Raw genomic sequence first — 16,676 nt, forward strand, 5'->3', positions numbered from 1 at the left:
AATGTTGAAAAAAAGTCATTAGGGTTGAATGTGAAAGTGTCTGCAATTCTGCCCAGACACGATAGGAGGGAGTATATGATGAGAGCCTTGTCGATCAATTCGGCCCTGGAGAGATTGTGCAAGGCTCAAGGGATAAAATTTTTTTCAGCCTGGTCTATGCTTGTTGACAGGAGAGACTGCTTCTACAGGGACAGGGTACATTTAAATAGAAAGGGTGCAAGAATATTTGCTGATGCTATCGAGGCAGCATCAGCAAATATGACGGAAATATGACAGTGAGATGGAAAACTGCTAGATTGGGGGGGGGGGGGGGGAATACACAGACTAAAAGGTTAACAGTGGCTGCAGGCAGAGGCAAAAGTGATTCTTACACTGCTTCTATAGGAATGAGCTGCAGCATGGAAAGCAAGGAAATGGAGATTTCCAGGAGCCATAGTGGAACAAATAAATACATGGGTTGTGTTAGGGTAACTAAGAGCAGAAACAGCTGCAAGTATACTTGCATGTACACCAACACTAGGAATATACTTAATAAATTTGTTGAGCTTGAAGTGTTAGTCAAGACATCAAAGGCAGATATTGTTGGGATATCAGGGACGTGGTGTCACATAGACATAAGCAAAGAAGTATTGGAAATTGGGGAGTACAATGTGTACAGAAAGGATAGACAGGACAGGAAGGGAGGAGGGGTTATGCTGTCGGTTAAGAAACAAAAATTCTAAGGAAGTGCATGCAATTGATGATGGTGGACAATGCAATGTTGAGTCTGTTTGGTGTGAACGAAAAAATGAGAGTAGGTGTGAGTTATAGGCCTAATGAATCTGATGAGTATAATGAGCAATTGTCCACAGAAATAGAGTGAGCCAGTAAATCAGAATGTCTTATAATGGGGGATTTTAACTTTCCAGATATTAACTGGAACTTGTGGGTTGGTCACTCACATACTAGCAAGACTTTTGTGGATTTATTGGATGACTGTTTTCTACAGCATCATGTTCGAGAGGCAACCAGAGGGAGTAATACTCTTGATCTGATTACTAGCAGTGATTATTTATGCATTAAGAATTTGTAGATAAAGGAACCACTGGGTGACAGTGATCACAACATACTGATGTGGGAATTACTTAAAGATGTAACTACCATCAAGGCTAAAGGGAAGGGCTTTTGCTTTCGTAAAGGTGACTACAGGGTTCTCAGACAGTTTTTAAATTCTGTACAGTGGGATCAACTGATGATGTTACCAACATTGAATTCTAAATGGAAAGCCTCCAGGGAATTAATTTTGGAGGCAACTAGGCTTTTCATTTCAACTAAGAAATACTGTTTAAGGTTTAGTCCTAAATGGATGTTAGATGAACTAATGAAGCACGTGGCAGAGAATGTATGGGATGCATATAAAGTATCAGGTGACACAAAAGCCTATGGCAGATATAAACTAGTCTGTAATCAAGTCACAAAGGAGGTTAGGCAGGTGAAGGCAGATTACAAGAAGTCCTTGGCAAATGATACAAAGAAAAACAGCAAAGAGTTCTTTACTTAATTCTAGAAGGAAAGGGATGAATCAGATTGGACCACTTAACACAGATGGGTTGACTATTGATGATCATGCTAAGGTAGCTGATCAACTGAATGTGTATTTTGCATCTACATTCACACATGAGGAGTTATTGAATGAGAGCAGTGCCAGATGTTTATCAAACTCTAACAGGGAGCTAAGTGATTTTGTAATAACTGAGAGCAAGGTGGAGGAGAAGTTGTTGAAGTTAAACAAAAAAGGCACCTGGGGTGGATGGGATCAATCCAGTTTTATTAAAGGAGGCAGCAAAGGAAGTAAGCAAATACAGCCATAATTATGAGAGCTTCCTTGGACTCAGGGGAGATCCCCATGGACTGGAGGTGTGCAAATGTAACACCAATTCGCAAAGGGAGTTCAAAAGGTGACAAAAGTAACTATAGACCTGTTAGTTTAACTTCTGTTCGGGGAAAAATAATGGAGTTACTGGTTAAAGATGCATTGCAGGATCATCTAGACAAGACTGCAGTAATAATTCAGACACAGCTTGGGTTTGTTAAGGGAAAGTCTTGTCTGACAAATTTGATAGGATATTATGATGTGGTAACAAAGGAACTGGATGCAAAAAAATAATTTTGATATCATATATTTGGATTTCAGGAAAGCTTTTGACCCTGTTCTGCATGGAAGACTATTGTACAAATTGGAGCATAATGGTATTAAGGGTAAGTTGCTACAATGGATAAAAGGATGGTAGAGTGGGAGAAGACAGAGGGTGGTAATTAATGGGTGCTGCACTTCGTGGATTAATGTTATTAGTGGAATCCCACAGGGTTCCGTGTTGGGTCCTCTGTTGTTTTCTATATTTATCAATGATATTGATGAAGGTATATCAGGCTTAATGTCGAAGTTTGCAGATGATACAAAGGTTGGCAGGGTTGTTAATGACAGTAATGGCAGTGTGCTACTGCAACAGGATCTAGATAATTTGGGCAGATGGGTTAAGAAGTGGCAACTGAAGTTTAACCTTGACAAATGCAAAGTACACTGTATATGGGCAGAAGTAACCCCAGAGAAACATACCAACTGTGTGGTACTACACTTAAGGTGGTAGAAAATGAAAAAGACCTGGGAGTAATTGTGCAGTCAGATATGAAGTTTTCTGAGCAATGCAGAGGCTGCCAGGGCAGGTCATGGGGTTTTGTCAATAATATATAGGAATTTTGCTAGCAGGGAAAAGGAGGTGATTGTCCCTCTGTATAAGACAATGGTCAGGCCACGCCTTGAGTACTACATACAGGTCTGGAGGCCTCATTTTAGGAAGGATGTAGATTATTGGTGAGGGGAATGAAGGGATCCTCTTACCGAGAGAGAGAGAGAGAGAGAGAGAGAGAGAGAGAGAGAGAGGCTTAAGTTCTGCAAATTGCAGTGGCTGGAGACTAGACACCTGTGCAGTGATCTGATTGAGGTGTATAAGGCCTTGAATGGATTGAGCATGCTGAATTCTGATGGGATCCCTTCCACTTATTCAGATTACGAACCTAAGGGGGCATAAATTCAAATTAAGAAAAGACAGATGTAGAATAGATCTGCGGAAATTTGCCTTTAGCCAGTGGGTGGTTAATTACTGGAACAAACTTCCATCTGTCGTTGTGGAAGTTGATAGGTTAAATAAATTTAAGGAGGAACTGGACAGGCATTTGGAGGGAATGGTGTGATATTTTTTTTTTTTTGGCTGATGCTGCATAAGCTCATACACTTGCTTTCTTGCATCACATGCCACTACTACTACTGCTTCAATTTCTTTTTTTTTTTTTTTTTTTTGCTGATGTTGTATAAGCTTGCTAGGAATAACATACCTAGACATGCCAGAACAATATGCATTTCCTCAGAATGTACAGAGAGGCAAGATTATGCTTCATGGGAGCTTGCAGGTGCACACTACTCTACAACACTTTCCCAAACAATTTGATTGGGCATAGTGGACTGATGTTGTGCCCCCCCCCCCTCATTCACAATGACATAACTCCCTTAGATTTCTTCTTCTGGGGCTATGTGAAAGACACGATTTATTTCATCAAGGTATCTAAACATTGCTACCTTACATACATACATACATACATACACACACATCGTGCAAGCAATTGCCACCATCAATGCAGACATGTTGGAGCAAACCTGGTGTGAAATTGAGTAATGTTTGGACATTCTTCATTGCATCAAAGGAGCTCAAATAGAAGTCTTCTGACATTTTTTTTTTATTATGAACTGTTTTGAGCTTTTCTTTCTCAATAAGTTATTAACATTTCCTACTGCACTGGGTTTTCTTTTGCAAGGCATTTAAAATCAGGGACATTCAAAAAGGGACACCCTATACTGTCGTTTTCTATGTTTCTGGAACAGTTGTGCAATAGAAAACATCGTACTGTGCAGCAGTGAGAAAAGAGGTAGGTTCACTTCAGAATTATCAATAATGTTCTGCTGATTAAAACCAAAAAAGTTCTCATTCCATCTGTCCAAATAAAGTTTGGACTAATGAACAATTATGTTGAGGCTCTGGATTCTGATAACTGTTTCCCAATTTAACAGATGCAAAACTAAAAGCAGGAATTTTCATTGGGTCTCAAATAAACAAACTCCTCAAAGATGTACTTGAAACAAAGCTACAGAGTACTGAACTAGTATCCTGTAGCTTATCAAAAGTTTAAAGCAGTTGCGCATGGATTTATTGGAAGAAGGAAAGAAGATAATTATGAGTCTGTGGTGTCCACTTTACTCATTGTTATAAGGATATGGGCTGCCGTACTTCTTTGAAAATTCATTTTCTTCATTCCCATCTCAGTTTTTTTTTTAACTCAAAACTTGGGAGATGTAAATGATGAACAAGGGAGAACTCTTTCATTAAGACATATCCATAACGAAAAAGTGGTACCAAGTTCACCAAAATACATGACGGAAGATGCTGATTTCTTAAGAAGAAAATCAAAATGGACTATAAGAAAAACTGAGGGGCAAGCATTTCTAAGGAAATAGAATGCATGTAATACATTATATGTTTAATTAAAGTACTTTAAAATGAATACAGCTCATTTTTAAGACTGCATATGTATTACTGCTGTCTTAAAAATTATATGTAAAATGTGAAAATGGTTGTGCAGTAATTTACTAAAATTTTAGTACATCTTTAAATGGAGACATGACAGAGACATAGTTTTGGTATTTTTAGAATCAACATAGCAATTTCCTTTAGAATCTGCAACTTTTGCCCTGGAGGTATTAAAAATATTTTTTTGTTAGCCAGTACTTTTGTTGCACCAGCTGGGGAGAACCTACCTCTGTGTTTCAACTTCTCACAGAGGTACCAATCCAGTTAACCTTTGAATTTTCTTTTTCTAGTCTGACATGATTGCATAGGTCAGAGGCATTTAACACTAATCATATTCATAATAAAACTAATTATGTTCATAATTAAACTAATAATATTCATAATAAAACTAATCATATTATAATACAATCACTAATTATATTTAGCAGGTCACATGGTCAAGCACATGTATTACTATATACTGATGCGTTGATCACTGAGCTGTCTGCCTCAACTAGCCACATAGACAATTTATTCTGGTAATTAAAAACTTTCTGGCTAAAAGAAAACTTTCAAAAATCTGTTAATCTGAGTTTGTCGCAGCTTCTAGTGTCATTTCACTATCAATCATTTACTGTACCCTATAAGAGCCCTACAAATCTCAATCAGATCCTCTCTAAGGTACCTACTACTTACTAATTCCATAGTATAACATCTGAAGTCTCTTTGTATGGGTGAGATGGCCTCCTTAGCCGAGTGGTAAAATGAAGGAGTGCAATAGCACATGCTCTGAGTAGACAGGATTCAAGCCCACTGACTGCTAAATACGGTCAATCTGCCAACCCACCCTGGATCAGCGTGGCAGATTATGGTCCATTTCCCTCAACATCAATTGTTGAACAGGCTTTCATCCTGCAATAGTAGTAGTAGTGGCGGCGGCATGTGATGCAAGAAAGCAAGCGTATGAGCTTATGCAGCATCAGCCAAAAAAAAAAAAAAAAAATCACACCATTCCCTCCAAATGCCTGTCCAGTTCCTCCTTAAATTTATTTAACCTATCAACTTCCACAACAACAGATGGAAGTTTGTTCCAGCAATTAACCACCCACTGGCTAAAGGCAAATTTCCGCAGATCTATTCTACATCTGTCCTTCCTCAATTTCAATTTATGCCCCCTTAGGTTCATAATCTGAACAAGTGGAAGAATCTCATCAGGATTCAGCATGCTCAATCCATTCAAGGCCTTATACACATCAATTAGATCACCTCGCAGGTGCCTAGTCTCCAGCTGCTGCAATTTGCAGAACTTAAGCCTCTCTTGGTAAGAGGATCCCTTCATTCCCCTCACCAACCTTGTTGCCCTTCTCTGTACACGCTCAAGGAAATCTATGTCCTTCCTAAAATGAGGCTTCCAGACCTGCATGCAGTACTCAAGGCATGGCCTGACCATTGCCTTATACAGAGGGACAATCACCTCCTTTTTCCTGCTAGCAAAATTCCTATATATCATTGACAAAACCCCAAGACCTGCCCTGGCAGCCTGTCTGCATTGCTCAGAAAACTTCATATCTGACTGCACAATTACACCCAGGTCTTTTTCATTTTCTACCACCTTAAGTGTAGTACCACACAGTTAGTACGTTTCTCTGGGTTACTTCTACCCATATGCAGTACTTTGCATTTGTCAAGGTTAAACTTCAGTTGCCACTTCTTAGCCCATCTGCCCAAATTTTCTAGATCCTGTTGCAGTAGCACACTGCCATTACTGTCATTAACAATCCTGCCACCATTTGTATCATCTGCAAACTTCGACACTAAGCCTGATATAGTAGTAGTGGCATGTGATGCAAGAAAGCAAGTGTATGAGCTTATGCAGCATCAGCCAAAAAAAAAAAAAAATCACACCATTCCCTCCAAATGCCTGTCCAGTTCCTCCTTAAATTTATTCAACCTATCAACTTCCACAACGACAGATGGAAGTTTGTTCCAGCAATTAACCACCCGCTGGCTAAAGGCAAATTTCCGCAGATCTATTCTACATCTGTCTTTTCTTAATTTGAATTTATGGCCCCTTAGGTTCGTAATCTGAACAAGTAGAAGGATCCCATCAGAATTCAGCGTGCTCAACCCATTCAAGGCCTTATACACCTCAATCAGATCACCGCGCAGGTGCCTAGTCTCCAGCCACTGCAATTTGCAGAACTTAAGCCTCTCTTGGTAAGAGGATCCCTTCATTCCCCTCACCAATCTTGTTGCCCTTCTCTGTACACGCTCAAGTAAATCTACATTCTTCCTAAAATGAGGCCTCCAGACCTGTACGCAGTACTCAAGACGTGGCCTGACCATTGCCTTATACAGAGGGACAATCACCTCCTTCTCCCTGCTAGCAAAATTCCTATATATCATTGACAAAACCCCATGACCTGCCCTGGCAGCCTGTCTGCACTGCTCAGAAAACTTCATATCTGACTGCACAATTACTCCCAGGTCTTTTTTTCATTTTCTACCACCTTAAGTGTAGTACCACACAGTTGGTACGTTTCTCTGGGGTTACTTCTACCCATATACAGTACTTGGCATTTGTCAAGGTTAAATTTCAGTTGCCACTTCTTAGCCCATCTGCCCAAATTATCTAGATCCTGTTGCAGTAGCACACTGCCATTACTGTCATTAACAACCCTGCCAACCTTTGTATCATCTGCAAACTTCGACATTAAGCCTGATATACCTTCATCAATATCATTGATAAATATACAAAACAACAGTGGACCTAACACCGAACCCTGTGCGACTCCACTAATAACATTAGTCCAAGAAGAGCAGCACCCATTGATTACCACCCTCTGTCTTCTCCCACTTAACCATCCTTTTATCCATTGTAGAAACTTATGCTTAATACCATTCTGCTCCAATTTGTACAGTAGTCTTCCATGCGCAACAGTGTCAAAAGCTTTCCTGAAATCCAAATATATGATATCAAAATTATTTTTTGTATCCAGTTCCTTTGTAACCACATCATAATAACCAATCAAATTTGTCAGACAAGACTTTCCCTTAACAAACCCATGCTGTGTCTGAATTATTGCTGCAGTCTTGTCTAGATGATCCTGCAATGCATCTTTAACCAGTGACTCCATTATTTTACCCGGAACAGAAGTTAAACCAACTGGTCTATAATTACTAGTGTCACTCTTCAATCCCCCTTTGTGAATTTGGGACACATTTGCAAATCTCCAGTCCGTGGGGACCTCCCCTGAGTCCAAGGATGCTCTCATAATTATGGCTAAGAGTTTGCTTACTTCCTTTGCTGCCTTCTTTAGTATAACTGGATAGATCCCATCCACTCCATGTGCCTTTCTTATGTTTAACTTCAACAATTTCTCCTCCACTTTGTTCTCAGTTATTACAAAATCATTAAGCACCCTGTTACGATTTGATAACCTTGTGGCATTTTCAAACCTTAATAACTCCTCATGTGTGAATGTAGATGTAAAATACTCATTCAGTGGGTTGATAATGGCTGCAACTTTTTTTTGTATGGGTGATGAGTGCAACCACCTGTGCAGTGCTCTCTGGGAGTTGGCAGTGAAGTGAGAATAAGTTGCAATACACTTCTATATTCATGAAATATTACTTGTATGAGGTATGAGAATAAGGAAACTCACTGAGGAGTTCGCAGTACGAGATGTATAAAAATGCCTTAATGCAAAATTCAATTTGCTTCAAGCAATTTTAGCCAAGTACAGAAATGAAGCAAACATATATTAGTTTAAAATTTTGTAGCTAGAGGCTGTAGAATTGTATAGCCATAGAATTCAATGAGCATGAAATTTATACCTTTTGGCATCTCCCATACTATGCAAATAAGTTGGCTGAAATAAGTAAACTGATTTTTCTGCTCTTCAGCCTTGGGTGCCTACTGCCCATCCATCCATCAATGAGGTGACAATCATCCCTGAAACAGTGTCATCAGAGTGGTAGCACTCAACTGAGAATAACTAACAATATACTTCTCTATTTGGAAAGTATTACTTATTTTGAGGGTATAAGAGCAAGGAAATTTGCTGTGAAGGAGTACAAAGATGAGATGTACTGAAATTATGTGTTTATGCAAAGTTCAGTTTGATTCAAAATTTTTAGCTATGTAAAATGATGCTAATACACAAACTTATACATTAGACCATAGGGTCCCAAACTTTCTCCGTTCACAGTGCCCTTAGTGTCTCAGTAATTTTTTCATGGTGTCCCTAGGCCAAAAGAAATACCTAAAAGTTCTGTTTATTAAGTAGTTAGGTCCAAACAACTTGATAAGTAATGTTCAAGCTGTGAACAACCCCGAGCTAGTTGTTCGCACGGTGTCTGGAAGATGTCGAGTATCGCTGTGTTTCCCTCAAAAACTTAAAATATTCTGTGGCATCCCCTGTGAGTTCAGTGCAGCACCCTAGGGTGCTACACATTAGACTAAGAAATTTTAATCAAATTAGATTAACAATAAATATGCAGCCTTCAAAATTGCAAAATGTTATGTAGCTACAAAATTTAATGTCTTTTTGTTATCTCTAAATACTGACAAAATAAACTAACCAAATATAATTTCAGAATTTCTTTTGAAGAATTCAGTTACTATATCTGATACGACTAGGCTAGCCGGGTGGGTAAAGTGCCTGCCTGGCAACCCAAAGGTTGCGGGTTCGTATGCCGCCTCAGGCTTGGATCAAAGTACTGCGAAAACCTTGGGAGGTGCATTATGGCCACAGAAGCCAATGCGCCAAGAACTACCAAAAAAAAATAAATAAGTAAAAAAAATAACACTAACCACTATAAAACAGATATACAGGTAGCCCTTGATTTACATCGGGGTTGGGTTCCTGGGGGGACACGCACAAATTGAACCATTTACATAATGGAGTCAATCGGAAATCATAGGGTTAGGTTCCAGGCACCAAAAATTTTACCTACCACTCTGCATTGATTGTTTTATTTTAGTTGCATTCTTCATAGTTGTAGTATTAGTTGATGGAGGCATATTCATAGTCTGCATAATCTGATGAAAGCCACCCTAATGTGTGTAGGGTGGCCTTCATCAGATTCTATCCTCTGAATATTGCACTAAGATTCAATGAACTACTTTTATCAGACATGGCGTGTCTTTATTCTATTAAATTAAAAACTTTATAACACGATTGGAAAAAACTCTACACAGCTATCATTATCATCATTATTTAATTTATTAATAGCACAATTAATTAAAAAAATGGCATAATAAATTTCCAACATGTGTAAATAGCGTAAACAACAACTAATTGAATGCTTCACCGCATGGAACCTTTACCACCCGCATCCATGAGTAACTACTTTGAGGGCAGGAATCTTTCTCGTCTCTGATACGAATGCACTAATTGATGATTGGCTCAGATTGTCCTAAATCATGTGAACAGTGCATGATACACAGCACAGTATGATGCCGAATAAAATTTGCAAAAATAAAAATGGCGTTCTGGTTAGTGATTGGCACTTTTGCAAATCGGCGCAAATCGGACCAGCGTAAAACGAGGGCTACCTGTATTATTGTTTGTTAACTGAAAATTAAATCCAGGTTCAAAATCTTAATCAATTTTGCAAGATTCATGCAGGACTATTTTGTCCTTTAAATTGTTTTTGCAGCCAGCAAGATTTAAACTGCAAGTTAACGCAATGATCCTAGAATAGAATAAACTTGCCTTTGCAACAAGTTGCCCTACTATTTCACTACTTTCAAATATATGGCCTCGCTAAAAGGTTAATCGGCCATTTTTTTAAAACATGACTGCACTAGCTGCCTGTTACAGAACTAATTACAAAACAGATAGTCTGCAGTGGCAACATGCAGAGAAAGCAGTTGTGAAGAAGTTGTTCTATGCAAGCTGCTATACGGTATATGAAATTGGAGTTTTAAAAGTTGTAATATAGCTAAAGCTGCCTGTTTTGTCTGAGTGTTGTCATTAAAGCTGAGCTGCTACACGATGAGGGACCATTTACAGCTATGGCATCCTGAAACAAGTTATCATAACAAGTCATCTTTTAAACAAAAAAAAAAAAAAACCTTTTGAAGAGGCCATCTGTTTGAAAGTAGAACAATATTAGGGCAACCTGTTACAAAGGCAAGTTTGTTCTGATGTGAGAATTCAGTCCATTGCATTATCAAAGTAATTTAAATCCTCCTGGCCACAAAAGTAGATGTAAGGAAGTAAATAATTTCTCTGTGTGGCTGCAGAGAAAAATTTCTTTGAGGACACACAATTTTAGCTATATTATAAAGAGTTGACAAGAAGAAAATTGAAGCATTTGAAATGAGGTGTTACAGGAGAATACCACGTATTTCTTAATTGAATCGAAGAACAAATGAGTGGGTAATGAATAAAATTGGCAGGCATAAAATTCTTCTTCATAGCATCAACAAAAGAAAACTCAAGTTTTTTGGTCATATAATAAGAAAGGAAAACTTTCTGTTGAAGAATATAATGGAAGGAAAAACTGAGGGGAGGAGGTGCAGAGGAAGACCTGCAACTAGGTGGAAGGATGGGATCAGTGAACTTCTGGGCATGACACTTTGCGATGCTGCTCTTATATTACACAATCGATGCAGTTGGACGAATTTGTTGGTGGCCACAACAGCTCCTCAGGGAGCTATGTGACTGGAAGAAGAAGATAACTTTGAATTTCTCTTTTAGTGCTAATTTAAGGGCAGTTCATAGCTTGAAATGAACTGCCCTTATAGCTATGTGGCTAGTCATATGGCATTTATGTGATGTCATTATGACTAGCATCCCATTAGAACAGCTGAGAGCAAAGACATAAGATATCCAGTGTGGGTACAGATGGAAAAATGTATGCTTCATTAAATCTATAATTAATGTGTTCTATAAACACCAACTTACTGATGCACACAAACAACAGATTTAATTTCACATAACTAAGGGGTTTTTTTTTGTTTTTTGTTACCATTATAACTAGTTGTATAGTTCAAGCATGACCAAAGTTTGGAATAAAGCAACAAGCAGCTCAACAGTCACTCACTTGGAAGGTAAGGCCAAACAAGTGACCTTTACTGGCTTTGTTTACATCTCTGATATAGTTATAATGGCAACAAAAATGAAAATTAGCAATCTTCGTTATTCTATGGAAGAAATTTAATTTCTCCACACCACATTAAAAAAAGCAAAATACCACAAACTATCACAATAAAGACCACTGCTTCATTATAATAATTCCTGAAGAACAGTTAATTTGTTTATTCTCTATTCCAAAATTATTTTCTCTGAAGGACATTTACTGACATATTGACAACATTTGATGTGACTATGTTTATTGTTATTTGTTCACAGATTGAACTGTTGTTTATTATTTTACTACCAGTATTATCTTTTAGTCAATATAAACATTTACAGATGTAAAACATTCCATCATTAGTGTAATATTCATTGAAATGTGCTTCTATGAGACTGCTCCACCACTAGTTACAGCTCTCTAAAATCCAGCACTTCTGAATTCCTGAGGGTGCCAGATTTTAAATAGTTTTTACTGTACTATATTCCCATTCAAATATGTTTTTACAGTGCAGAAATATGAAATAACAAGCAGATCACAAAATTCTTAGCATTCTTCTAGAACTATTGGTTATTAGACTGAAAGCAATACATGACAATGATGTTAGTTTATTTAATCCATAAACTATTTCAGGTAATAAGTTCTCATTTATAGCAGTGCCTCTTTCAATTTTTTCTGGCAAAAAAAAAAAAAAATCAGTTATTTGTTCACACACATGTTGGATATATCACAGATCCACTGCTGTAGTCAAATGCAAAGGTACAGCAGAACAGTGGTTCCCAACCAATATGTCTTGGCACATTGGTGTGCTGAGAGATTGCAAAGAACTTGAGTTTAATGGCAGTCACTATAAGTTTTTATATCTTTATTGCATTCAGTGAATAGTTACATGGATGCCTGATTCAATACTCATTACAGTGACAATGCTAGGGGTTCTCAATACACATCTTTTAACTTTGTGTGACTTGAGTGACAAAAGACTGGGAACCACTGCAGTAGAACATGCACTTGAGTTGACCATAATTCAAGCAATGTAATGCTAAATATGGTGCTCCTATTGCATTTTCTCTATCTTTGTAAACTCCTCTGAGCCTATGTGGCCATCCTGGACAATTCTAAGTGAGGGACAAACAGAAAATTCAATTCGCATTCTAGAAATGTAGTGTAATATTAATGTTCAGTTAAAGTATGATGATAAACCCATTTTATTACGAATGACAGAGTTGTTATTCTTAGTTTATTGAGAAGAGGTCTACCAGGGTGACCACAAATACTTTAAAATCAAAAGTGTAACTTTGTACCTAGTCAAATTATCTTAATATATTTTTAACAAAATAAAAATCAGAAAATACCCACCTGTCAAGGAGAGAGCAATAATTCTTGCCCACTCTTTGGCAGTACCGTTGTTGCTTATATGTTGTGGTGCTGCACAACATAAGGATGATCTTTTATTCATCATACCATAAACATTTTTATTAATCTGAAGAATATAAAATATTGTTTAGAAACAGAAATTATAAAACTTGAAATATAATTCAAGTTTTATATTAGTGTTGAGAAATTCATGCCACAACATTTTCAATATGTCCTTCACATTTATCAATGTGTCAAAAGCCAGAGTGTGAAAGTTGCAGAGCATGCTCCAATGATTCCTACAACACAGGAAAAGTAATCTTTAAGTGCTTTCTTCAGTGCAGGAATGGTTAATAGATCCTTCTGAAACATTGTTGTTGTTATTTTGGTTTTTAGGAGCATTAGCAACTAAGGCCATATTGCTCCGGGATATGCGGTGGTCATTCCCTGACCTTTCCGCATCCTCCATATTTGGTGGTGACGGGCTCGAACCCCGGTCTAATCAAGAAGCGTGTGCTACGCACTGCTGCTCCTTCCCACCTGGCTACGGAGGCGCCTGAAATATTGTCTTTGATATAATCACAGAGATAAAAATCACATTGGTCTAAATCAGGTGACATTAGAAGCCATTACCTGAGCTTCTCCAACCCCTCTATGGCATCTTTAAGGACGGTCAGCCTGCATGACCTTTCCTTTCGTCTAAAGCACTGCCTGTTCTCTCAAATTGATCCACTAACCTCAATGTTTGGGTTGTTGGACCATCATGCATGATGAAACATTGTATCTTCTTTAAGCAGAAACAATTGAATTTCCACTTCTGTAGTACTCCTTAACAATAAACACTTTTTCCCAATGCTGAATGCGGCCATTTTCTTCAATGTTGCCAACCAAATCTCCAAACATTTCTCTACAGCGTAGTGATGTTTACTGGTACAAAAGATCTGAAGCTTGCAAAGCTGTAGAAAAAAAGAAATATTTTGTTGAATTGAAAAAAAAATTATATATAATAATAATCCTGTACTTCAACACCGGAACAATACTACTCATTTTGGGTGCAATACAGTGGCAATTCATAGTGACAGGCTCAGAAACTGAAAGACTCGGTCTTTGGTCTTTTCTAAGCAAACTTTAGTGACTGCAGTCTAACCTTAAAAAAAAAAAAAGCATACTCAAGTGAAAAAAAAAAAAAGTAAAAAAGCATACTCAAGTGAAAAAAAAAAAAAAAAACTCAAATACTGCTATCTTAATACTAGTAAACAGATATATATATTCTGTCAAACATGGTTTATGCCCAATGACCTAGCACTCATTAAAATAAGTTTAATGTTACTCAATTAAGGTGCACAATTGCAATAATAACCAAAATACTCTGCATCTGCAAATCAGTGTGATCCCTCTGCACACTCTTAACTGTCTACTAGAATTAAACTTTCTTAGTCATCTTAAATTTATGAAGTTTCAATACTGAATTTAGCAGCTAGGGAGCATGTCCGGTACCTTATTGTTGAAGCACAAAAACACAAAATATTTTCTTCAGTTAGCGGAATTTGAATATCGATATTTAAAAAAAATTTCAAATAAACTGCATTTCTGAGGGACAATTCTAAGTGAATTATCTCAACAAAATTTACTATTCTTGAAAGATTAGGTATATGTGAGAGACAAATTAAGAATTACATATATGGTTTTATAAATTTAAAAAAACAGGGGGGATTAAAAAAAAAAAAGATAATATTTGTATGCTTGAGCACCTTGTAGGCTTTTCCCATTGTGTGCATCTTGTAAAATGATTTACATAATATATCCTTCCCGAAACTGTCCGCCTCTCTTCCCACCTAAAATAAAAAATAATAGAAAAAAAAAACTAAGCATAATTTCAAACCATAATATGTAATTTGCAAAATATATGCAAAGTTATTTTAAAAAGATTCTATCTCATTCATGCTTCCGCTACAGGTGCATGTGATTCTTCAAATAGCTGTAAAATTGACCTTCACGACTCACTGAATTTCCATTACTGAATATAAAGGTTTAGTTTTGTAAAATATGTAACGAGCCACAACTACATTAATGACAGCAGTTAAGAAGATAAAATAAACCTTCTACTTTGAATAAACAACCCAGTACTTTATTTATATGAAAAACAATACCCACTAAAACAAGAGTACTTTGACTTCAAAGAGAGATCAGATTTTTATAAACTATGCTATACCAGACTATGTCATTTAATTAATATGCTGTAAGCATTCATTCCATTTCTTGAGTGTTATAAATTACTATAAGCTAGAGTGTAATTACAAGACAAAATTACATACAGGATGCAAATAAATAGTAGAGTACAACACTAACAAAACAAAGAAAGCTAAAAAAAAAAAAAAAAAAAACACACACAATAAGATAGCTTTGTATTAGCAATGCCCTCAACTGTGACTTCATAGATGGTTTCTACCTCTGCTATGCAGTTCAACAAGGAATGATTGTCAGGACTAATTTAATGGGAGATGAATATCTCAGACATGGCTGCCTTCATCCATTATTCCTATACAGCTATGTGCCATGAGTATTAAGAGTAGACAACTGTGAAAGAACCAGTATCTAGAAGTCCTATGCAGGCCAGTCATACACTGTTAACCAAAGAGGCAAGGAGAGGATCCAAAAATCTGTTCTGCTGGAAAGCATGCTGGACACAATCTATTTCAATATGGATCATGCATTGGACACTGCCACAGTTGGGATATTATAGTTGATGGCCAGTTGCAAGCAAATGTACCTAAAATGGGCATGGCAGTGGAGCCACCAGAAGTAGATGACTCAAAATGTGTTGCTTAGTCCAATGAATGATGCTTCCAACTGTACCAACTGATGGATGTAACATATTCAACATGCTCTAAAACCGCTATGCACACAAACAGGCCTAGGCCGACCAGGCTAGCCGGGTGGGTAAAGTGCCTGCCTGGCAACCCAAAGGTCGCGGGTTCGATTCCTGCCTCGAGCTTGGATCAAAGTACTGCAAAAACCTTGGGAGGTGCATTATGGCCACAGAAGCCTATGCGCCAACAACTACAAAGAAAAAAAAAAAAAAAAAAAAAACAAACAGGCCAGCAGGAACAGTATAACAGTCTTAGGCATGTTTGGAGGGAAGACACTGGGAGTGCTCCTGGAACCTATCGATTACTCACTGTAAGCTTACACAGTTCCATTTCTGACAATGTGTATCCATTCATGGTGATCAACTTCTTGGATAACCAAGCATCTTTCAACAACATAGTGTTCTGTGTCATATGGCTGCAATGGCATTGGACTGGTTCAATGAACATTCTGGTAATGTTCTGTGTTTTCCTACAAGAGAAAAGCTCACTTGATCTCAGCCCAGCTGTATGTGGGAAATTGGGGAATGGGTCATTTGGTGCTTGGATCCAGTACCAATGAACACCCATACCTGTGTACACCCTCTGGCACTTCATAGGGATCTATGCCACATGTATCCAGGTCATGCTGCACACTAAAGGTGATACCAATCGAGTACTATGGAAATGTTGCTAATGCAAAGTTTATATCCACACTGCATTGGGAACACATATCACAGTGTATATACAGACATACACAAACAAGTATGGAAAAGAAGTAACTGAACAGTAG

The 16,676-nt window shown here is 37.6% G+C and overlaps 1 protein-coding gene across 1 annotated transcript in view; it reads right to left on the reverse strand.

Annotated features, from left to right (window-relative positions):
• Smurf (SMAD specific E3 ubiquitin protein ligase) overlaps positions 1–16,676 on the reverse strand; it is a 264,916-nt gene that overhangs the window by 145,374 nt on the left and 102,866 nt on the right. Inside the window, exon 6 of the mRNA XM_090386893.1 lies at positions 14,789–14,872. Within this exon, the coding sequence (XP_090243019.1) occupies positions 14,789–14,872 (84 nt within the window). The remainder of the gene's footprint in view (positions 1–14,788; positions 14,873–16,676) is intronic.

The sequence above is a fragment of the Mastigoproctus giganteus genome, chromosome 12 (assembly GCF_048544385.1).
Source record: "Mastigoproctus giganteus isolate SK-2022 chromosome 12, ASM4854438v1, whole genome shotgun sequence".
Classification (NCBI taxonomy): domain Eukaryota; kingdom Metazoa; phylum Arthropoda; class Arachnida; order Uropygi; family Thelyphonidae; genus Mastigoproctus; species Mastigoproctus giganteus.